Source organism: Amblyomma maculatum, chromosome 1 (assembly GCF_055883805.1).
Source record: "Amblyomma maculatum isolate TAMU_Amacu chromosome 1, ASM5588380v1, whole genome shotgun sequence".
Taxonomy (NCBI): Eukaryota; Metazoa; Arthropoda; class Arachnida; order Ixodida; family Ixodidae; genus Amblyomma; species Amblyomma maculatum.
This window is the reverse complement of record NC_139344.1, coordinates 148,339,230-148,364,243: the sequence shown is the minus strand read 5'-3', so window position 1 is coordinate 148,364,243 and position 25,014 is coordinate 148,339,230. Positions and strand designations below refer to the sequence as shown.

Sequence of the window (25,014 nt, the reverse complement as noted above, 5' to 3'; positions counted from 1 at the left end):
TCCGAATATTTCTTCACTCCCTACCTTAGCATTCCAGTCGACCCACAAATCATTCAGGACACCACAAAAACTACGGAGGCGGTTTCCCCGCCTGCCGCGTGTCGGCCGAGAAGTTCGGCTTCAGTCTTAACGTGGCTCTTCGGATGCCAGAAGTTTTCGGCGGCGGCTCACCACAAACACCGCCTAGCAGCTGAGTCTCCTCGACGCTTTCCTCATGCGGACGTTTCGCGGCAATTAAGGCTGCTGTCTGCGGCCCAACCTCCATGGCATCAGTACAGGAAGGCTCAGTACTGAGATGATCCTCAGCGTCGGAAAATTTGGTTACGTCTTCTGACGCTTCCTTTGACGCGCTTTCATGGTCCTGGGATGGAACGTTCAAGACATGCCGAGTTTCATTCTTTTCTCTTGAGACCGTCACCTTATTCTTTGTTAAAACCGTCATGGAAGGCGCGTCCTGTTTCGTTGACTGACATCTAATGTCAGCAGCCTCCTCCGCATCCGCCTCGTCCATAATTAACTCGGACGAGTCTTCGCTGGTCCCAGGCCCGGCAATGCTAGCGTAGGTTCGTGCGCATTGGCTGTCTTCATGCCCGAACCGTCGACAGGTTCCGCAGCGATGAATCAGTCACTCTTTGCGGATGTGACCCGTACCCCGGCAGCGTAGGCACAACGGGGGTCTGCCTGGCACGATCACTAGCGCCAGCTCGCCGCTAACATTCAACTGATGCGGCAGGTCGTCGAGCTTCATGCCAGCTTTCAGCTTCAGCGTGACGAGTCTAGTTTTAGAGCCCTTTTCTAGCATACCTTTAACACGCCAACGCTCCCGGGAAACTTCTGACCCCTTTCCGTACGGCGCAAATGCAGCACGGACATCTTCGTCTGGCACGTTGTGTAGCAGCCAGTGAAGTTTGAGTCGCACGTCCTGGTTCGCCGGGTCAATCACCAAGCAGCGACCGTTTTTCACAGACAGCTCACCTACACTTACAATCTTGTTCACCGCTTCAGTATCTTTGAGAGTGACGGCCCAGACATGGCTCATCCGATACGCCCCCATTGCGATAACGTCGGGGATTAGCGAGTGTTGTGCTAAAGCATCCCGGAAATCTTCCACCCGGTACGGCCGGGCCCTGATATCGGCGTGCAAAAAAACGGTATTCAAAACAAACCAACCTGTTGGAAGTGCAGGCAAAACGACCTGGTAAGTGTTGTCCTGTTCAGCAGTCCTGTTACCGCGACCTGACATGGCCGCTGAAGCCGCTCCTGAGGAGCCCTGCATCCTGCGTCCGTTCACTGGCGTGGCCGGAAGCAGAATCATCCTAGCCACTAGACCACGCCGGAACGTGGCAGAGCATCGCAAGCGAAAGTACAAAGGAATGCAGACGCGTAACAAAAAAAAAAAAAAAGAGACGCAGGTCTCACCGAGATTGGAACTCAGATCGCTGGATTCAAAGTCCAGAGTGCTAACCATTACACCAAGAGACCGCCATTTTTCCGACGCCGGGAATCGAACCCGCGCCTCCTGGGTGAGAGCCAGGTATCCTAGCCACTAGACCACGCCGGAACGTGGCAGAGCATAGGAAGCGAAAGCGCAAAGGAATGCAGACGCGTAACAAGAAAAAAAAAAAAAAAAAAAAAAGAGGCGCAGGTCTCACCGAGACTGGAACTCGGATCGCTGGATTCAAAGTCCAGAGTGCTAACCATTACACCATGAGACCGCCATTTTTCCGACGCCGGGAATCGAACCCGGGCCTCCTGGGTGAGAGCCAGGTATCTATAGCCACTTTTTTTTTTCTTTATTACCTAATTTATTATCAAATTTTGCACATAAAGAACATTACTCCACTTCGTCCATCAGAAATTCGTCTAATTTCAACTTCACTGACCACCTGTGTGCAGAAAGCTCCCTGCCAATAATTAGGATTGTAGACACGTCAAGCTGCCCAAGGACAGCTTTTTTCTACGATTCCTCCATATGTAGTGTTAGATATGGGAAATAAACTTTGACTTGACTTGACTTGACTTAATCACAACTTGTTTCTTAATTTCTTTTTCTTCGCGATTAGTTACTACGGACGACTCGCTTTATGGACAGTCTTGCTCGGGAACCAATGTTCCATATTAACGAGACACGACTGTTAAAAGAGTTGAAAATGCTGATGAAGAATAGTTAGATCTTCATAGGAGAAAGCATACCCTACAGTGACAGAAATGCGTTTTCCGTTATTCCCCCCCGTTATTTTTTTCTTTAAGCAGTGCAGTGCTTTCGTGCAGCCGCTATTAGCGTTATTCATTAAGATCAATGTAATGAGCAGAACTCTCATCACAAAGACGTCAAAAAGCACTGCGCTGCGGAGCACACTAGTGATGCTCAATGCATTACTGACTCCAACCTATTCAATGACTGATATTCCTATGTTGTTCTATGTGGCCGGAGATATATATATATATATATATATATATATATATATATATAGGGGGAAATGAGGGTGCTCGTTATAAAACATGAAGGAAAGAAGCCAACAGTCGGCGAGGCCAAGGAAAGCGTTTCTGGATGGTACTTTATGTCTTTTTTTTTAATGTTTACTTGGATAATCACAGAAATTAGTAATGTAATCTGTTTAGGGGAAAGATAATTGAACATAAAGTAGAAGAAAAAACAACGTGCCGATGGTGGGAACCGAACCCACGACCTCCGAATAACGCGTCCGGTGCTCTTCCAACTGAGCTACATCGGCCGCTGTTCCCCCTGCTACTTTCTTGGGTATTTATGTTGTCTGTATACGAACCTTGAGAGTGTTCACCAGCGGCCAGCGGGGAACACTCCATATATATATATATATATATATATATATATATATATATATATGGAGTGTTCCATATATATATATATATATATATGCTGGCGTAGTGGTTACGGCGCTCGACTACTGTTGCCTGCCGAGGACGCGGGATCGAATCCCGATCTCGGCGGCAGCTTTTCGATGGAGACGAAAAGCAAGGCACCCGTGTGCTGTGCGATGTCAGTGCACGTTAAAGGGCCCCAGGTGGTCGAAATTTCCGGAGTCCTCCACTACGGCGTCTCTCATAGCCTGAGTTGCTTTGGGACGTTAAACCCCACAAACCAACCAACCATCTTCCTGACGCATATTTCCACACTTACAGCGGTCGCTTACGGTGCAGAGAGATCACCGCTCCGCTATTTCAGAAACAGGCCGCAATGCGCCGTCACAGTCGCTGCGTGAAACGTGCGTTGAGTTGATTTTAGGACTTCACCAGGTGCTGCGAGAGCTTACCGTCAGATATGCATTCCTACTTCTTGTTGCGTCACGAGTGTTGCATATAAGCGTTCTGTAAGCTGGCGTTTTGCTTTCTTTATAAACAAAAAGAGGCGAAAAAATGTTAGAATCATTTAATTACAATAAAACGAGAATTCACTGTGCACATTTTTACTGTCGTAGATTTCGGCACGCCAGTATGGAGTCCATGAAGTGAACCGCTGCTGTCGTTGCCCCAAGTACCTGAAAAATAAAAGAAGCACGAAGGCTACAAACCTCGAAGGTCAGTTATAATCCTTCAAGAATGTTCCAAGCTCTATATAAACACACAGAGGAGAATCTAGTGAGAAAAGGTGGCGTACCAAATTCTAGAGGCTTTAGAAAGTTTTAACATATCGTACAACACGTATACCGTATGCTGCGCAAGCGCAGATGGTAGCTGACAGAGGGCAATGGCGGCATGCGGTAACGCGATGCTAAAGCTTCCTTCTGGTGTACCCTGCCGGAGTACACCTCCACTACGGCGTCTCTCATAGCCTGAGTTGCTTTGGGACGTTAAATCCGACAAACCACAAACCACCTTCCTTCTGGTGCACGATTATTGCTCGGCGCACCTCCGACGACCGATCGCGGAATCGGACATTAGTAAGAGGAAAACAAGTAAAAGTGCCGCACTGCACTATATATCCTATACCAACCGGTCAAGAAATAGCATTTCATGCGCTCAAGCCACCGGTGCTTGAAAGTTCGTGCGTAGCCTACCAAACGCAACAGCAATTAAATCAGCACAAGTATGCCTCCACCAATGGCCAATTTTCTTCTACCTGCCGTGTTGGCTCAGTGGGCGCTCGGGAGCCACACCCTTCCTGCTTTCTGCTCTTTAACGCGAAGCGTGTACAGGTCGTTTGGTCGAAAGGGCGTCGCCGTCGCCGTACCCAGAATTGAGAAATACGTGTCGGAAAAAATACCCACGCGATTTCCGATCGAAACTGTGACGCAACCGTTCGCTGTGCGCCGTTCATGGCGGTGTCATGCCATTTCCATTCGCACCTATAGTACCCGTCGGCTGGTGAAGTTGGAGGCTATTTTGCGATATAGGGACTCTCACCGATGGCATGCGTACATCCAAGCGCATGCCGTTCATTGTTAGGATAGATGCCCTGCGCTTTACTTTCCCCCGAAACCAAACCAACTTAAGACGTTTAACAATTGGCCAAACTCTGTGCCAGGCTCTCAATACTAAACATTTTCTGGAATGAAAAGGCGGTGTTGACGGTCTATTAACGGAGGGATTTCTTATAGGGCCAGGCTTTCAGCGAACCAATTCTGCGTCCGCATATTTGAAATCGCACACTGCGTGCATGCGTACATGGCGGTGTGGGTGAGAGGAGTAGGTTAACCATGCATGTTTTCCTGGTGAACTTGGAAGGAAATTAAGGAAACACCTAAGCTCCTCCTTAAGGACTCGATAGCATACTGTAATCCTCGCTAATTACGCACAAACACATTAATTAGCATACACTCGCCAGATATCAGTACGTGAAATATCAGGCAACACACAGTTAACCCCACGCTTGTTCCGAAGTCGTGCAAGCGCGCCTTGCGTGGTCTAGTCGGTAGCCTGACTCGCAGCCGTGGGTTTTTAGTATACTGCCTTAGGCAATCTTAATCGAAATCAACTTTTTTATGAGGGGTAATCATTTCAGACATGCGGCGACCTTAAATTCCCATTACACGTGTTTCAATAACTTTCATTCCACACGGGACGCCACGGTTAAGATGAGCGTTATGGGTCTCTCTCTTTCTCTCTCTTTCATAACTAAACAGTGCCGCTACCACCATTACTAGTGTTACTATGACTACTGTATTGAGTTCTGGACAGGCTTACCCGTTCTGCATGGCACTTTCATCTAGGCCAGACCGAAAATATTTGCCGATTTTTTTCTTTTTTTAACCAAAATCCGCCTCTTGTATTTTAGTAAACTGTACGCAATTTTTTTTACTAAACTCTTTGTTAAGTCTTCCTCACTGTCTCCGCTACCAAGCTGCTAGCAAAGAAGAGAAAGGCCGCTGTGAGTGTGAGCCGGGGCACGCGCGTTGGGACGTACTGGACTCGATCTTGGGTTTAACTACCGTCCGAGAGTTCGGTCTTTGGGTGCCTGCTCGCGGCACATCCCAAACATCAATCATGCAAAAACTACACTTATATGGGTACATTTCTCGTCCGTCGTTGTAAAGATAGCGAGTCGTCTGTTAAAGAAATGCCGTTATTCCAACAAAGGCTTCGACGTCGGACGTAGATCGGGGATTATTGGCGAAGGACCTGACTGGTCGTTGAACCAAGACGCACTGGTCTATAATATAAGCATGCTTAATATATATGTCAGTGGATGACAAATGTGGCAGTGTACAATCCGTACTCATAAAAGAGGATTATTGAATTATTCCGCTATCTCTAGAATAATGCGCAGGATTGCTTTCAGTGAGGGATACAATAAGAAATGGACAAGGTTTTCAGCGAGTGAATAACAGCTGTCAACAGAAAAAATGTTCTCGCGAACTTAGCAGAGCAAAGCACGGGGAACGAAAAATGGCGGGATTTACTACCACGATGTTGGGACCGACACTACTTCATGGCGCACCTAAGGAAGAAAAGAAAATTATAAAGCATGAAATGGTTGCGTCATATTGCTTGCATAAGCAAGAAAAAAAGTTGGAAAAATAAGCTAGTTTGAGTGTTCTTGATATCTTTTTTTCCATCGCGCACGGTTTCATTTTCCTTTGTTTATGCAATCACTGCTGGCCTATTTCGTACAAAGGCGGTGTCCTGAAAGCAAGTACAAAATGTCATATGCTGAGCATTCGATAGACGCGTTCGATAGCAAGCAAGCATTTTTTTTTTTTTTTCCCGCAACGGCTGTCCACGCCAACAGTTCGCGATTATAGGGATCAATCACGCTACACAACAAGGGACACGCATGTGTTCAATTGTTCATCAGCCCGGTCTAAAACAGACACATATAAAGCGATCCTAAAGTTTCTCTGGCACTAGCTACAGTCAAAGAAGAGAGATGGGCTAGTTGGTTCGTCTGAGTAAAAGACTGCTACACATTGCAAACAGGAAAGCGACAAAAAGGAACCGAAGGGACAGCGCGGTACTGTGTGCTTTGCTGTTTTCACCACGAAGACCCGGCCACGATCAGCGGACGGTGTGAAGAGTGTACTATATAGTGCGGTACAAGATTGTTTTCTCTAAAGGACGTGACTGACGAGGCAAGTAATTTTAATGCTTACTCATCCGACTGTTAAGTGTCTGAATTAGGATCGTTAAACTATGTTGGGCACTAATGTTTCCCCAAAAAATCCAGTTGCTAAGAGTTTTCCTTTCCTGCGAATGCACTGCAACCAAAAAATGAAAAGCTGGACTGCCGCGCAACCCCGAGCAGGTCTTAACATAATCGCTCCAACAGTGACATTATAGCAGACCGACTTTCTTTGTGCGGGCCCACATCCTCTAGAAAAAACTAACGATGGTATCCCGCATACCACCACGCGCTCCTTTGACAAGACAAAGCATAAAGCTGACATAGGGGCCCACATGCACGGGCATCGCGTGCCAGGGGCCCTTCCGACGTGATTTATGGTCGTACAACAAGGTCGTCTATGTGTGTTCTTGCGTGCGTATGCGAGTTGTTATGTGTAATGAGGGCCAGCTGTCGAGGAAGCACTCTGGCTGATTTCTGTTCTGTCGATTGATTTCTGCACCAGCGTTGTCTCCACGCGTGTCTCCACGCGTGCTTTCAGTGTTTGCGCTAACAGGCGCTCAAGTTATGCGCGCGTCAAGTAGGTACGCCTCGCTCGATGTCGGCGCTTTTATGGGGCGTCTCATAAAAGCACTTTCAGCTTCGGCGCTTGCACAGGGGAAGGCGGTGAGCCCGGGAGGAGCAAAGCGATAACATGAAATGACCGCGACTGTGAGTGAGGGAATGCACACGTACCCCAGCCGCCATCATGGCGGGGTAGGCCTGGAAGAATGGGATCAGCAGGTACATGGGCCACAGGAAGAAGGACGTCTGTACCAGCAGGAACGCTGAAGATCCGCCCAGGAGCAGGAAGGAGACGCCGTTCTGGATCGTCTCCTGGAAAGGTGGCCGAAACCTGCGCTCGTCACGCCGTCTTTACGGACCCACGGCTCCAGCTCCCGATGTGATGAGAGCACCATAGCGTCCACAACCGCTTTGTTAGTATCTAAACTGCACTGTCAAACTAGTGGCTGCAGCCTTGACTTGCTCTTGTGAAACACAAGTTACTGTATGTATGTATGTATGTATGTATGTATGTATGTATGTATGTATGTATGTATGTATGTATGTATGTATGTATGTATGTATGTATGTATGTATGTATGTATGTATGTATGTATGCATGCATGCATGCATGCATGTATGTATGTATGTATGTATGTATGTATGTATGTATGTATGTATGTATGTATGTATGTGTGTATGTATGTATGTATGTATGTATGTATGTATGTATGTATGTATGTATGTATGTATGTATGTATGTATGTATGTATGTATGTATGTATGTATGTATGTATGTATGTATGTATGTATGTATGTATGTATGTATGTATGCATGCATGCATGCATGCATGCATGTATGTATGTATGTATGTATGTATGTATGTATGTATGTATGTATGTATGTATGTATGTATGTATGTATGTATGTATGTATGTATGTATGTATGTATGTATGTATGTATGTATGTATGTATGTATGTAACTCAGGAGATGAACTGCAAAGAATGATTGGTGACCTAGACAGGAAAAGTAGAAAAGTAGGATTGAAAATCAATATGCAAAAGGCTAAGGTAATGTTCAATAGCCTCGGGAAGGAACAGCAGTTTACGTTAGGTAGCGAAGCACTGGAAGTAGTAAGCGAATATGTTTTCTTAGGGCAGGTAGTAACCGCAGATCCGGACCAAGAAATGGAAATAACAAGAAAAATAAGATTAGGATGGAGTGCATTTGGCAAGAACTCGCAGATTATGACTAGCAGCTTACCGGTATCGCTCAAGAGGAAACTATACAACAGTTGAATTTTTCCTGTACTCACCTATGGGGCTGAAACGGGGAGGCTAACCAAGAGGGTTCTACTTAAGTTGAGGACAACGGAGAGGGCTATGGAACGAAAAATGGTAAGGGTAACATTAGGAGATAGGAAGCGTGCAGCGTGGGTCAGAGAAATAACTCAAGTTACTGACATTCTAGTGGAAATCAAGAAGAAGAAATGGGCACGGGCAGGACATGTAGTGCGAAGAAAGGATAACCGATGGTCGCTTAGGGTAACAAACTGGATCCCAAGGGAAGGAAAGCGTAGCAGGGGACGGCAGAAAGTTAGATGGGCGGATGAGGTTAAGAAGTTCGCAGGGGTCAAGTGGATGTAGCTAGCACAGAACCGGATTAATTGGTGAAATATGGGAGAGGGTATAGTCAGGCTGTGTATACACTAGCAAGGTTTTACGGTTTACAGTTTTCTGTCCCTAAATGCCTCGCTTGCCGCAGGAGAACGAAGCGCATAATTTCAAGAGTGGATTTTCTGATCCACTAGTCAACCTACAAGTCCTTGAACGCAGACGAAGCGTGAATGAAAGCAAGCGTTGAGAGACAAAAAAGACGCACTGTTGTTTCTTTCGAAGCCCTTCTGACGACGCATGGATGAATACGAGCAAGGTCGCAAACAACACACAATGACTCTGTTACTTGTATGTTCGTTTGTACAGTATAATGATAACAACCAACAGCGCGTATTTTACGTTAAAGCGCACTGCTTGCAAGAACATCAGCCAGTGCCAAAAAATATCGCGCGTTAGGAAAGAAAGGCTTATTCGAAATTCTTGTTTCAAGAGTTACATTTTTGCACAGTACAAAGTGTAATCAGTCGAATATTCGTATGATTTGCTGTTTTTCTACATCTTGCTTGTATACTTGTGTAAATTTTATGTTCATGTTTTTGCACTTTATGCTTTTGTGTTTTCTTTTGGAATTGTTGCCCCTCCTCTCAGGACGCTTCACTGGGTCTGCAGTATGATCAAATAAATATTCGTGCTGCTCAGCTACTTCTCCAGTATTAACGACGTCCTAGCCGAGCCTTTCCTTATAAGGTATACGGTCCTCTAAAAAAACTCAATTAGTAGGTCTGAAGCAAGCAGCGTTATATAGAACCACACCTTAAGATGAATAGCTTGGCTATGACCTCATCCTAAGGCAGTAGGAACAACAGTGCGTCTCTTTCGTCTCTCAACGCTCGATCTTTCTTTCGCTCTCATTCACGAATTGTTTGCGTTGAAGGACTTGTATGTTGAGCCACGTAATAAGCGTTTTTTTTCTCATTTTCACCCCTGGTACCAAGTTGGGTGCATGCAGCAAATAGTAAGAAATTCATTTGTTTGCTTCTCCATTTTTCGCACGATGGAGTGAGTAAATAAACTGTAAAGAATTAATGGATAATGAGTTGGCCTCATGTGAAGCTTATCGATGGTCAGGGACCCTATATATCAGGGATTAGCTGGCTTTCGCAAGCCAGTAAGCTGTTCTGGCCAGGAGTATTTGGTCCCCCAGTTTTGAGCTGACAACCGCAACAATCTTCTCTCAGATTTCCTGAACGCTGGTCTTCTAATAGTCTGCAGTGAATCTCCACCCATATTCATGACTATCGCACACTGCTCCGCAGCGAGAAGAAATAAATCTGCTATTAACCGTGTTCTCGTTACCTAAATAAAAGCTAACGACAAGGCAAAATTGTAAGCGCGAAATATTTTTATCGTTCTGACTTGTTTAATAAAGTGAAATATTGAAATGTTGATTTCGTTTCTTGCTGTTATTGGTCACCGGAGTAATGAAACCCCTAAGAACCATAGGCTCATTTATAAAACACCGTCGTTTGAATTTATTATGCATCAATCACAGACGCAGCGCGTGTATTTGACGATGTAGAAGAAGTTAAGATGATTATGGCGACAATGCCACGCGCAGCGCCACCATATTATAGATGTGCAACGCGTGAAAGCCAACTCACCGAGCTTTCAGATGCGCATTTTTGACGTTCGATGTTTTTAACCACTGTGGCGATTGCGAAAATTAAAAAAAAAAAAAGACCTACGAGCCTGACCTAATTTCTCGATTCATTATTACCCCATAAAATCAAAACTAAAAAACGTTGATTAGGTAATTTTAGTTAATTGATCCTTTAATCTTGACCTCTATAATGTCCACCTTGCCGTACAACCGACCTGAAGAGGCCGCATCAGCTTGTCTTTAATATCTTTTGAAATAATTTTTTTAATTGAATAATTCGAAACAGCCTGTATATTCTATTGGCAACATTTCTTTCAGCTATACCGAGGTGAATGAGCGTGCGTGGAAAAAATATAAATGAGGCACGTGGCTACTTTGTCAGAATAGAATCGCTGGAGACAGTGCTTTAAGTACTGTCTAAACTGGACACTGTTCTTAGACCAGCCGACCATAAATGACAAAACGGCATTTGCAACCCTTTTCCTCGATCCTTCCTTCGCTTCCAATCTAGTTTTTGAAGTAAGCGATGCCGACCTGGAAGCACGCATTCGACCATTACAGAAGCAACGAGCGTGTGGACCCCGTAGTAATGATTCGCGCCGCAAACACCGACCCACCAGCTGTCGACCAGGGAGCCAATTAAGGGAAGAGGTTTAATGAGTTGCTCAATTAAGTATAATCATGAGGAACTGAATGACTGTATTTGCACAAGAGACGTCAGTGAGCGTGTGCACACCGAAGACGCTGCGCAAAGAGCCGGCCATGGAGGAAGGAAACAACTTAGGAGAGGCCCTTGCCATTCCCAATCCATTGCAGAAAGTGTAGCGGAAGTGACGTCAAAATGTAGGGATAGCCAAGTCGGGCCATTAGCAACGGCGACGCTGTTGCTATGAAAACTCGGGCCACTAGCAACAGCGTTGCTAAGGGCCCTAGGTACGTGAGCGTCGCGGAGAAAGGGTAAAGGAGGAGGAGAGACGATGCAGCGTCCGACCGCGCCGGCTTTAAAAAAATGACGTCAGGGCCTCTCCTAAGTTATTTCCTTCCTCCATGGAGCCGGCCCATACGTCCGCGAGCTTCTAAATAAACCGCCATCAAGCAACGTGTAAGCTCCGCGCCTGCGTCTGCGCCCCTAAATAACACATAGGACATTTAAATGGGCGTAAAATAAAATAAAGGAAGCCAGTTAATTTCCTATTTCATTTCGCGTTTCGAAAAGTTACTTTATTTTTCATAATAAATAAGTAGTGACATAGCATTTATGTTGTGCGTTCTCTCTTTAGAATGATGGGCAGTACATAGAAAAACATGAATAGCCGTGTATTGAGCGAAAAAAAAACGGTAAATGATTTAGAAGAGGTATTCAAGTGACGTTATAGGCGCCATTCTGTGGTGCAGAGCACAGCTTCAGCGCTATAAGCCTGAACAGATTACGATACGCCGATAGATATGCCCGCAGCCTTTCGCAGTGTTTCATGCACCACAGAATACCCGCCACAATGACGAAAGTGCATACTCAATATACTTGAAAAGCCTGAAATTTTCTTCTCATGCAGTTTTAGGTTTCAATTTTAACCATTTAATGACAGCTATGACGTCACGGACAAGTTGAGGTTACGCGTGGCGTGTAAAAACTGCAGTATGTTTGCTGATTTCTTCATTTCAATTCACGCAAGCTTTCCCAGAAGTTGGAATCCCCCCCCCCCCTAAAAAACATGAATAAGTAGTGATTATATCGGTATTTTATGACTGCTGTAACCACCACTCGCCTATGACAACATAACCATCGTTTAGCGGTTGACACCGAAGCCGAAACTACGCATTAAAAAAAAAAATGTGAAAGATTATTTAGCTCGCGCAAGTACATGAAGTACACGTCGCTACTCATCTAAAAATTGCTGTACGTACTGTTTGATTCCAAGCGAAATATACAAATTTAAAAAAAAAAGGTTTTTCTAGTCCTTTAGGAAGGCGAAGCTCTCATTCCATCCCCTCCCCCTCTCCATACACACACGTACTTCTTTTCCGTGTGTATACATAACAGCGACGGCTGAATTGTGTCGAAAATCAGAACGGCGCAGCTTTTTCAACATGCTGGCGGTTGTAAGACACGGATATTATCGCAAGCGAGCCACCTTCAGTGAACCCCGGCCCAGCAACAGAGTGCGGAAAGCGTGCCCTTACCAGCACGGTGCCCCTGGCGACGAGGAATGTGTTCCTGGAGACGATGTACGCCAGCAGGAATGTGGCTGAGCCCATGAGCGAACAGGTGACCGCGGTCAGGTAGAATGGATAAGCTGGCCCCAGCAGGAGCCATACGGGTGTCCCGTACCACAGGATCAGGCATAGCGAGATGCTAGACAGCGCCTGCAGCGCAATACATGCAGGAGAGAAAACGTGAACCAAGAGTTCGCCACTGCCGAAGGCGATAGCGTAATGCAGCCTTCGAAAGTCGTTAATAAACATCGAGTAGCAGCCCAAGACCTGCAGCTGAGTCGGATGGCATTCGTCTTGGTGGATTTTGAAGCTCCACTGTAACACGGGTATTCCAATTCTATTCACCGTGAGAACTCAAGGAAGGATGCGCTCTACATATGCTGGGAGCTGTTTATATATATATATATATATATATATATATATATATATATATATATATATATATATATATATATATATATATATATATATATATATATATATATATATATATATATATATATATATATATATATATATAAATATATATATATATATATATATATATATATATATATATATATATATATATATATATATATATATATATATATATATATATGTGTGTGTGTGTGTGTGTGTGTGTATGTATTTCACCAGACTGCATGAACGGACAACCAGAAGGGCTTTGAATGTTCATTACCGAAGCCTACGGCATGCCAAGGAATTCCCAGGTTACCTTTAAGTTCTCTGCGCGGTCACAAACGCACATGTGAGTTAACTACGGTTATGACGTCATTTTAGTACAAGTGGCAGTGAAGGGTTACGCGTAAGGAGGAAAATCAGCAGAAAGAAAACAGCAGAGCGCTCTCTTTCGTTATATTTGCCAATAGTTTAGTTTAGTCGGGTACAACTCAAAAAGACAGCGGCAGATGGGTGTAGGGCCTATTCTGCGGGGCATTCCCTGCTGCATTCTTGAATTGTATCTGACTGTAGATCTAACTCATCCATTCTATTTCTTTTTTCCTGCCCTAAAAAATGATTCCTCAATTAATGAACCTAAGGGCATAGTCGCAGCGTTCTGGTCGATGGTAATGTCGCCTTCGTAGAGGGGAATGAGACGCGAACAACCCCGAGTTATGCTTTTAGAGCGCGCGTACGGTGGTAACACCTAGTACATTGGTTATATAGTTATGCTAACGGACTGTTATGAGCCAGAACGGCATAAGAAGCAATGTCAAAAAAGTATGGGCATGCAGAACGCCGGTTACGACATCCATTCTACAAGGGCTAAGATTTTCCGAGGGGCCGAATACTTCCGAATTTGATTCCGCCGCAGCATGCGTGAAAGTACGGCCAAAGTCAAAGATATACAGGCCTCTAGGCGGCCATGTGGCAGTTCACTATGTATGGAGCACCTACGGCACCCCTTAAGGTCATAACGTCTTAAGAGTGAGGACAGAGATTCAGGGCCTGAAAGGTGTCATATATGCTGCCCACTATACACAGCTAGAAAGCGCAGCATGTGGCCTCAAGGCTTTTGACGCAGGAAGTATGCAAGTGAAATTCAAGAAACCAGGCATCAAGTACGAACACCGTTGCATCGATATTGAGGGCATTTGTGCACGCCACGAGTCAGACAACCTGCAACTGTGTATTTACATCCCAGCAGCTAAATATTAGAGGGGCAACGCAAAACCCCAGCACAGAAAAACGACGTGATGCGAGACAAGAAGGACTTTCAGTTAGAAACCCCCTACCATTAGCATTGACAATAAATGCGAAAGCCATCACGAATAGGCTGTCTCAGGCTTCCGGTGGGATTCTCTTTCTCTCTTTTTTTTTTTTTTGTATAAAAGAGAGCAGACCAGTATAAAGCAGATATAAGAAAACAGTGTCTGCGGGGGCTTCGTCGCTAACTCAGCCAATGCTGACGCAAATGATCCAAAATGCGAGCGCTGGCCACGCTTGCGGCCCAGTAAAGTAATACTGTTTGTTGGTGACACACCTCCCAGAATGATGCAAGGGGAGGCGAAATTCCGGCAGATACAGATGCTGTGATTATATTCGTCCACATTTGCTTGATACGTCGTGAAGCTTCCGTAAACATGAGGCCAGAAAATGGACTGATCGACTGGTTGATTTGAGGCGGCAGTGCTATCGCATTCCGCCGGTTCTCAGGCTTTTTTCTTTTTCATCTAGCACAAAACTGGCGCGTCACAATTAACCTCCTCAAGTCGGCGATATTTAGAGACGCCGATTCGTTTCGTGCACGTATTGGTCTGTTTCCATTCACGCTTTAGCACACTGTGCGCGCAGTGTTGGATCGCATATTCGCAGCTCGCTGGAGCCCTTGCGACAGGCGCACGCAGACTGCAAAGTCGTACATTGTCAACGGTTGCTTGGTCGCAGATCGGAATTTTTCGGTTGTAGAGGTGCGTCATTTCTCTGTTAGTGAGATTAGTTTGCGACAAAGTGTCTCGCTAAACAAAGAAAAAAAAATGAACGAGACGAATGCTTGGACGGATGATATTCGATTCAATCACTTATTCGGAAGTGTTGGCAGCGCTTATCCTTGAGCTCTCGCCACAACATAGCCTGCCACAAACTTTTGCTGCCGACTGCACATACGCCTGTGTTAATTTAGGAGCACATTTTGTGGATATATGTAGGCTGATTAGTGCCAAGCTTTAAAAACCAACGACACCTTCTGGGAAGGTTCGACCAGTGCAGAGTCGTAGGTAAATCTCTTGACGAGTTTTATACGACCAAAGAGGGTTAGCAACCCGGATTTAGGGGCAGACGGGTGAATGGAGGGATTTTGTCGCAAAAAGAATGTAATAGTGCTAAGACGATGGGACATATGGGAAACTAAGATACTAAGAGTCACTTTGGCGGGGATGACTAGCAATCAAATGATTTAGAATTTATGCTGCTTCAACCATCGTAATAAATCTTTCGGTTGTTAGTCAGCGCAAATGTCTGTCTTTTCCGCATTCGTAGCGCTGTTCATTGTTTTTACGTCAACCTGAACCGGCCAGCCCGTATACCAGCCCTCTCACATAATATACACATGCTTAACATATATGTCAGTGGATATCAAATGTCGCAGTGTACAATCCGTACTCAGAAAAGAGGATTATTGAATTACTCCGCTATCTCTAGAAGAATGAGCATGATTGCTTTCAGTAAGGAATACATAAGACCTCAACGTATACGTCAATCCTTTCTTATGCTCGGTGGCGCAGCCGATGACCGCGAATCGCACCCTCTGCCTTAAACTCAACAACAGAGCGCATTACCCCTGAATGCGCACAACAGTACCATCGCCTAGTATGCTACACGGCGCGTGAACGCGAGACCAGTTCCCAGTACTACGTACGCGCTAAAAGGATAGCCCTAAACGACAAAAACGAGCTGTTATCGCAACAGACGACTGTAAGTTCGAGGCTTCGAAGCGCATTAACTCGTCCACATGTTTTGCTTGAGTTTATACGCGCAGTGTAAAAAAAACACACGGCCTCTCCCCATTATCCCTAAGCCTCCCTATAACTGCTACCTATTGAAGCGCTTGCCAAATGCAGCGTCTTGGATTCGGTGGCGCTTCCCGTCGCCGGCTGTGTGGCAGTGCGCGGACAGGTTACTTCGCCTCGTAAGATGCAGGGGCCCATGCGCGCTCCCTCATACAAGCACTCACAGACATCTGTGCCCCTTACCGTTTCGAGGACCTTGTAGACGCCTGTCCTCGTGTTGAAAACCGCCAAGTTCAGGCAACCGCAGAAGAGCTCGCCACTATCGCCTCTACCCACTGCCGTCGGGCTGCGATAGCTCGTGGTGGTAGTGGTTCTCGTCACCACAGGCCGACCTTTTTCCATGCTTCCTTTGTCGTATACTAGGAACCACCTGGAGCGACCAGGCTCTTCCACTCGGAAGTCCCGGTCCAGGGGAAAATGTTTTGGATGCTCTCTGGACGGCAGAGCGCACCGCCGGGCGACACCCACGCAGTCGCGCAGTCGTTGGGAAGGGTCACCACGGGCCACACGAGCGACCGGGGAAGCCTCATGAGAAGAGCAGGACACGAGCTGCTAACAGCGGCGCGGGTGCGTTGGCATCGGGGGCCTGAGCGGCTGCGGGTCCCCAAGCGGCGTCACGGCCGCTAGCGTCGCAGCCGAGCCGGAAGCGCCAGCGAAGAAAAGAACGCCAGACACGCGCCGGGTCCTTTTAGCCAAGTTTAGAAATGGGCGCTTCTCAGAGAAGGCTCTCAAAATAAACATCCAACTGGGAGCTACAGAAGCTCCCGGAAGTCAAACCACGGGTGCACGCCCCTCTCCCGCGACCTGGGCGCCCAAGTGTTTGCGCCTTTCGCTCGACTACTTAACGCGCGCCCATCATCGAAAAGAGCGGAGGCAAGCGAACGGCCGCGCAGCCACGTAGTCCGCAGATCGCACGTGCGCACCCAGCGCTGCCGTTCGGGCGGCCTAACGGGAGTGCTCGTCGCCATCTTTTTTCTTCTTTTTTTTTTTGTCTGTGTGTGTATGTGGGGGGGGGGGAGTCTGCCCTACATAGACGGTACAAGCTCTCTTTCATTTAAACAAGCCGCGCGATGAAAGAAACGCGCAAACTTTACGTCCTCAGGTCTTCTGACCTCGTCGCAGCGTCAAAGCGGCGTCCTTTCTGCTTAAACATAGCAGACGACTTGAGGAGGAGACAAGAGCAGCAAATGTGGGCATGCGTGACATATGAAAACGGTGCTCACGGGAAACTCACTGCGCATGATGCAATAAGGGCACTCAGACCCTGGGTACCGGACTGCATGCTTATGCTTCACGTATAGCACACTGATTTAAATTAGACGACTTCATATGAAACAGCGAGAGAGACGGAACGCTCTAATCTATGAGGTTAGACTTTTCCATTTAAGCGAAAATAAACGACAAAAGTGCACCAAATTCAGTTTTCGAAACTCGGTTTTAGCTGAAAGAGTTCATTATGGTTGGAATTCATGGCATACTAGCTGGCTGCTAACTAAGAATCGCACTATTTAAAAGTTCGAAATTGCCCCGCCACGTTGGCGAAGTGGTTAGGGCGCTCGATTGCTGTAACCAAGGGTGCAGGACCGAACTTCGACCGGGGCGGCCGCTTTTCGATGCAGGCATTTTAGCAAGGCGCCCGTGTTCTGTGCGATGTAAGCGCATGTTAAGAAACCCCAGGTGGTCGAAATTTCCGAAGTCCTCTACTATGGCGTCTCTCAAAGCTTGAGTCGCTTTGGGAAGTTAAACCCAACGAAATAAAACAAACCGGAAGTTCAAAATTATCCAAGTAGGGCGCGGTTCCACAATGGCATTGCTTGATATGCAGCGCAGTTGGGCGTCTTGAGATATTGTTCTTCTATATCTCACTTGTTTGTACAGACCGGAAGCACCACCTTTTCGCTGACTGATGTTTAAGCACTGCTCACTATCATCATCTGCTCAGAGAAGTTAGTCGCTTAAGCATTTTTATCAACTGCATGCATGGCCCTCCCTCACCCTTGTTCTTAAAAGTAAACAAGGTTCTGCCTGCCGACTATGGCAGTTCACTTCTATTACTTTCTTTTCTCAAGCACAGCTATAAGTACTATAATTTGCTAGTTAATTACTATTGTAGGATACGTGCAATTGAAGAGAAAAAAAAAACAAGTGCTAACTATGCGCACTGGTACGCGACGTGTGTCTTACTCCGCTGAACAGTAAACGAAATCAGTGTCGATATTTGACTACAAATAACAAGTCTTTTTTTTTTTTTTATTGCGCACGTTTGCAAGTCAAAGACATTAAAATCCTTGAGTTTTTAATGGTGGCCTGATGCTAGGCTTTTATTTAGGTAGCCAAGAGCCTTAACAGGGGACTACTTTCTGTAGCGAAGGAATTGTGTGCAGCGGTTACTGCAGACTTCAGTTGTACCTGGGTGTAGCAAAAAATATTTTCATGCTGACAAAAGCATCTACATTCATTATAAGTTATTTTTTAGCCAAATACGTTTTCCTACCCTCCGGCTCTTCCCTTATAAGAATGTTCTCGTGGGATATGTTCAAAGAAATAAAAAAACTGCTCTACAAGACAACACGAGGTGAAAGGAACGAGCACAACACCGCAGGTGTAGTGCTTCCTTTTTTCCGTTGTCTTCGCTGTTGTCTTGCAGTGCTGTTTTTCCTTCCTTCTTCCATACTCTCTAACTGCAATAAATATTTTCATCATCATCACTATACGTAACCGAAAGATCCAAAAAGCCAGTAAGTCATTAATTGGAAACATACCCAGAAATTTTGGGCAAGCCTCTGAGAAAAACTTTTTAAACATAATTTTTTTTTTACATATTGCAAGACTGCATCATAAAAATTAATATATATCTACAAGTCCCCCGCGTCAGGCGTGTAATTTCCTGCATTAAATGAACACCGTGGATTATTATGGCAGTCTTAATTACTCGCTGAGAGCGCAGTACAAATTTAAGAAGCAATATTTTCCGACGCATCGGAAGCTTGGAACATTTATATCGATATGCTCACCTTTCTGCCGCCCATTGCTACGCTTTCGTTCTCTTGGAATCCTACCGGTTTCATTCCTGTGGAAACCAGTTTTAGCATTCATGTCCAATTGTGTGTGAGCATATCGATATAAATGTTCCAAGCTTCTGATGTGTCGGAAAATCTTGCTTCCAAAATTTGTTCTGCGCTCTGAACGAGTAATTAAGACTGTCATAAATAATCAACGGTGTTCATTTAATGGAGAAAATTACACGCCTGTCACGGGGGATTTGTAGATATATATTGATTTTTATGGTGCGGTTTTACAATATGTAAAAAAAAGCAACAATTTTTATCAAAAAGTGTTCGGCGGATGAGGTTAAGAAGTTCGCAGGGGTCAAGTGGATGCAGCTATAGCATAGGGCCGAGTTAATTGGAGGAATATGGGAGAGGCCTTCGCCCTGCAGTGGGCATAGTCCGGCTGATTATGATGATTAAAATTCAACTTCCAAATACCGCTTTTTACCCTAAACTCAGGGGACAATGAGACGACTGCCAAAATTAAGATTTCAGGCAACTTTGTAGATTCCGTGGTTGCGTGGCCACCACCACATTCTTTATGAGTCTTACAAACACTGAATCCAGATAAGAACTATTTTGCTCTATCGCCCCCTGCAGATTAGACTTCGAATCTACAGCCAGGTTTTGAGTGTAGCCTGGCTAAGCAGTTCTTTTTCGCTTTATTGTCTTCTTTTCAACCTTCTTCTGTCAAAGTTTCTTCCTTTTCTCCTCTTCCCTGTCGAACAGACAACCGATTTGTTCGGTTCACAGAGCGTGAGCAACCGCTTTTAAGGCGAAAGCCTTCTAGGCTCATGGAACGAAATCCCGTGCGCGGAAGTTGTGCGCCAGATGTGCGCGGGATCTGTGCGCTGATGCGTCACTTGTCATCATCCTGATGACGTCATCAGAAAAAATTAAAATCCTGTCTCCATTGGGAATCAAACCTCCATCTCTTGGATCCCCAACCGCGCGCTTCAATCACCTGCGCCACGCTTGCCTACCGTAAGGATGATAATGATGACAGTGACGCTGTCATTAGTGGTAATGACAATAATTACAGCAGCAATGATAATAACGGCGCATTTAGTTGATAATGGCAACTTAGAACAAACATGATTCACCTTGTGCGGCAGCAACGCTCAGGGTTTCGCATTTCTGCTATGTAGATTCCAGTGCTCTCGGATATTTTTTTTTTTAATTTTTTTTTTTTTTTGTCATTATTTAGGTCGGACTGAGCAGAATTTTTGTCAACGTGCCTAAAGTATTCGTCCCTGATCTCTGCAAAAAGTAAGAGCGAGACTAAAGCTTATGCGCCTTCGTTTCCTCCCATTCCTTCACTTCCGTAACTGTTATGTGAACGAAGTCTTGAGACCAAGACACTTGGTAGCAACGGCGTTGATTGTTGTTCTCCAGAGCCTTCTATGCATTGCTTTCATGGCATTCGATTATCAGTGTTTTCATTTTGGATGTCAGGCCATTATAAAGAGCGCTAAAACAAGGGAAGAGTTTGAGCGGGGAATAAAACTACTGTATAATTACTTTACGCCCTGCAGATTGCACGCTGTCGCGTCTTGTCTGACGTGTGGCGCGCGCACTGCGATTCCTAAAATTTGCATGATTTAAGACTAATAATCAACTGTAATAAAAATTTATGTTAATCGAAGATGCTTGGTCGGTTAGACTGAATAATTCTGAAAAAATGTGGGTTGCAGAATTTTGCAGTTTGCCACTCATTTCTTGTTCACCAAGGCTCATTTCTCAATTTTTCTTTCACCTTAGAAGACGTTAATCTCTTCAGCCTTAAGTCGATTTGCAGTGGACATGTGCAGGATCGTACCCCCAAAGTTACTAAATAATATACCACACACTTATAAGTGAGAGGGCGTTCAGTATCAAAATGTCGTGTTTTGTTCAGCTCTCCCTAAACCTAAAGAACAGGTTGCATTTACGTGAATTGGAGTCGTAATAGAATAGGCTTGCGTTCATTTTTCGGAATACCTGTGCCGTTTTGGTCGACCCGACTATAAAGAATTCGCCAAAGAAAACACCCTGCAAAGTTAGTCCTCGTTCAGTCACCGTCCTTGCCTTGCTTTACATTTGTTACTTTGTTCCCTAAACCTCACGCCAGTACTCGCCAAGTAAAAATTCGCCAGATAAAGTCTTCAATGCACCACCAAGCCGCTCCTGTAAAACATTGGCAATGCAGCTCAGATGTGGTTAATCAGAGTTTGCAGCATGTAACTCGTCCACTCATACCATGCTACGTGCAAATCGAAGCTCGTTGCGGATACATGTGATATATACAGGGAGCTTTTTTTTTACTGTTTACAGGTCGTTATTTTACTCTGTGAGAGATACGTCAGTGCAGGTGGATTGTACAGAAAGGCGGACATTGGCTCAGTAATTAATCAATTACTTAACTAAAATTAACTAGTGACTTTGTATTCTTGATTTTAGCGGCCAACATTATATTAAGAAAATGAAAGCTGTCGCAGAAAAACTTAGTCATGCTTTTATATTTCCTTTAAAATGCGCATTTTTAGCTCGTAAAGCTAGCTTTCCGTGTGTGCGTGTGTGCGTGCGTGCGTGTGTGTGTGTGTGTGTGTGTGTGTGTGTGTGTGTGTGTGTGTGTGTGTGTGTGTGTGTGTGTGTGTGTGTGTGTGTGTGTGTGTGTGTGTGTGTGTGTGTGTGTGTGTGTGTGTGTGTGTGTGTGTGTGTGTGTGTGTGTGTGTGTGTGTGTGTGTGTGTGTGTGTGTGTGTGTGTGTGTGTGTGTGTGTGTGTGTGTGTGTGTGTGTGTGTGTGTGTGTGTGTGTGTGTGTGTGTGTGTGTGTGTGTGTGTGTGTGTGTGTGTGTGTGTGTGTGTGTGTGTGTGGACGGTGTTTCAGCTTGAACTAATTTTAAGAAATAGTGGGTTTCAAATCTAAAATAAAAGAAGAAAAATACTTGCAGGAGCAAACTCTCTGCCGCGGCGGACACAATTTGCTGTAAAGCTCCTCCAACTATCCTGCTAAATAACTAAAACCCGCTGGTAACTTATTAGTTACGATGGGGAGTTTGAAGCTGTGGATAACACGATGACATATCAGTTTTGAGACGAAGAAAAACTCATTTTACAATGCCGCGCAGCGCGACGACTTTTTCTGTACGAAGCCGAAACTGACCGCAAGAGACTCGCAGGAAGCTCGGAACAGAAGCGATGCCCGGTGATGATGTAAGCAGTGCAACGGCCGGCGCTCAGTTCGAACTGCAAGCGGCGTTGGTCCGCATCATGTACCTTCTTTTCCCTTGCAGCTCGTTGCACGGTTATTTTATGAGTCCGAGCTAATTTATGGCTGAGAAGGCGTCGGTGTGTCGCTTGTGAACTGGAGACGTGTGTGTTAAAGTGTAGTGGCACACGTGCAGGAATGTGCGGGGCGGGGCTCGGTGATGTAGTGCGCAAACTGTTACTCGCGCTTTGCGATTGGCCCGTGCCGATAATGAACGAATTCCCTGCCTAGGGACCTAGGAGACCCAGAAAACCTGGTGTCTGACATTGGGAGAGGGCTTCCTTCAGAAATCTCCAAAGTGTACAGATGTAAATAAATTACTTGCATTCTGCTCTAATGAAAATTCTTCGTCTCCGCGGTTCCTCGACGCCTCGCCGGTCAACGCTACCCTCGGCTCCGGTCCTGTGCGTCCGGCGTTGCGACAGCATCTCTCGCACTGTTAAATTTGTGGTCCAGGTGCCGCGCTTGACGATTCCTTAGCCAAGACGACGCCCGTTCCACCAGGAGGGAAGTGCTAACGAGTGCAGGAAGTACGGAGTTGAAGGACGAAGAAGACTGTGTTTATTCACATCTTGGACGAATGAATCAAGAACCTAACAAGAACTAAGAATTCCCGCTATATTCGGAGGTCGTGGGTTCGGTTCCCACCATCGGCACGTTGTTTTTACTTCTACTTTGTGTTTAATTATCTTTCCCCTAAACAGAATACATTACTAATTTATGTGATTACCAAAGTAAAACTTAAAAAAAAAAAAAAAAAGACAAAGTACAATCCCCAATGCTTTCCTTGGCCTGCCGACTGTTGTTCTTTCCTTCATGTATTATAACGAGCACCCTCATTTTTTATCTGCTGCAGCTTACGGGGGTCTCGGTTCTGGCAGTCTTGAAGCCATAGGTAGCGTAAGAGGGTTCTAGCACAGTTTTCGCCCTCGCTCTTGATCACCTTCTACGTGACGCTGGCGGTAACACAAGACGTTCCACGTCCACCGCTATGGTTGAGGGTGGCGCTGGTGAACACTCTCAAGGTTCGTATACAGGCAACATTAATACCCAAGAAAGTAGCAAGTTGGACAGCGGCCGATGTAGCTCAGTTGGAAGAGCACCGGACGCGATATTCGGAGGTCGTGGGTTTGGTTCCCACCATCGGCAGGTTGTTTTTCCTTCTACTTTGTGTTTAATTATCTTTCCCCTAAACAGATTAATTTATGTGATCACCGAAGTAAAAATTTTAAAAAATACATAAAGTACAATCCCCAATGCTTTCCTTGGCCTGCCAACTATTGGCTTTTTTCCCTCGGATACACTCACAGTATTATATAAGAGTTCGTGTTCCCTAGGCTCCCTAAGGGCGTGCCCATAGTCGAGGGAGTGTCTTGATGACTTCAATATCGCGCACTTGAATCCACTCTCACTCCTGATGACACGCCCCCGAAAGGGTTCGGACTTGGTGCCGAGGAAGAAGTCTTTGAGGCGGTGAAGATGGGGGCACTTTCTGCTTGATGGATTCTGGCTCCTGCCTACGTAGTCCGAGGTGGGTGCTTTCCTGCTTGACTCGCAGTCACCGTTCCTAACAGCGCTCAGTTTGGGCTTCGTGCGGAAAAAAAGCGTCGGATTTCCTCGCGTTGCAGGGTTTTAGAATATGAATTTTTCTTTGAAAACCTGACATGTCGTTGTCTTTTTCATGGCCTCGAAGTTCCCTTTGGGACTAACAACCCGACTGCAATCATTAAAAGGTCAATTAGTGCGTTTTAGTAATTAGCTGGATAATTACAAAAGCTTTGCAGCATATTGTGTCTGCCACGGGAGAGTTCGTTGTTGCAGAAGTTATTTTCCATTTTGAACCCACTATTTTCTAAAAAATTTAGTCTTGCCTGAAACACCCTGCATATATATACGTAAAATTCCGAACAAGTGCTCCCACCAGTCCAAGCATCCCCACCCCCCGCCCCCATACTTCACTAACTTCAAATTTTGAAATATCCGCGCCATTCCGTGAAAGCCCCCCCCCCCCCCCCCTTCTTCACTTTTCTGGTAATTTCGGCGTGTGAGAGGGGAAGGGGTGGGAGGTGATGATTGCTTGCAATTTTATGGTAGTGTAATGAGACGAATCAGGAAATTTGTATGGCAAGGATCTTTACTCAAAATATTGCTGCGTGCGAGACCGAACTTCGTCAGCTTCGGCCTTTTTCAAGCGTCTTTTTTTGCGCTGGTCGCTAATGCTCCAAGCACCGACTATCCATCTGGCACTTAAAAAGACATCCATATTTCAATTCGTAGAACCTCCCTTGTCCTTCTTTGCTGGTTGGCGTTCAAGATGCGCTTCGCTCTGTAGCCGCCGTTACCTTCCTACCTACAGCCAAATTTTCATCCGCAACGACGCCCTTCAAGCAACACGTATATTCCAACGCGTCATTCGCAGCCCAGAGATATATGCCAGAATATACATCGGCAGCGGCTCGAATCCCGCAAACCAATCAAATTGAGTGGGTCCCACATGGCCTATTCAATTCGCAAAGCTCTGCAGATTCTGCAATTCGCCTGGCGACCCCTACCCTCATCAATGCCACGGTTCCTCAGTATGGATGATGTTACCCTCCTTCTGACACGAAAGGAACACCTTCGGCACCGC

General features: G+C 45.6%; 1 protein-coding gene and 2 non-coding genes across 3 annotated transcripts; all 3 read right to left on the bottom strand.

Annotated features, from left to right (window-relative positions):
• Positions 1 to 1,489: 1,489 nt before the first annotated feature.
• On the bottom strand, positions 1,490 to 1,561 carry TRNAE-CUC (transfer RNA glutamic acid (anticodon CUC)). The gene has a single exon. It is a non-coding gene; the product is annotated as a tRNA-Glu (tRNA).
• Positions 1,562 to 1,643: 82 nt separating this feature from the next.
• On the bottom strand, positions 1,644 to 1,715 carry TRNAQ-UUG (transfer RNA glutamine (anticodon UUG)). Its single transcript has one exon. It is a non-coding gene; the product is annotated as a tRNA-Gln (tRNA).
• A 1,731-nt stretch (positions 1,716 to 3,446) lies between these two features.
• On the bottom strand, positions 3,447 to 16,513 carry LOC146204292 (protein singles bar-like). The gene is made up of 4 exons (XM_084589242.1): positions 16,270 to 16,513; positions 12,542 to 12,724; positions 7,274 to 7,414; positions 3,447 to 3,518 (listed from the first exon to the last, which is right to left on the bottom strand). Exons 1-4 carry the CDS (start codon positions 16,426 to 16,428, stop codon positions 3,447 to 3,449), a joined length of 555 nt encoding a protein of 184 aa, XP_084445368.1. The 5' UTR covers positions 16,429 to 16,513.
• Positions 16,514 to 25,014: the final 8,501 nt, after the last annotated feature.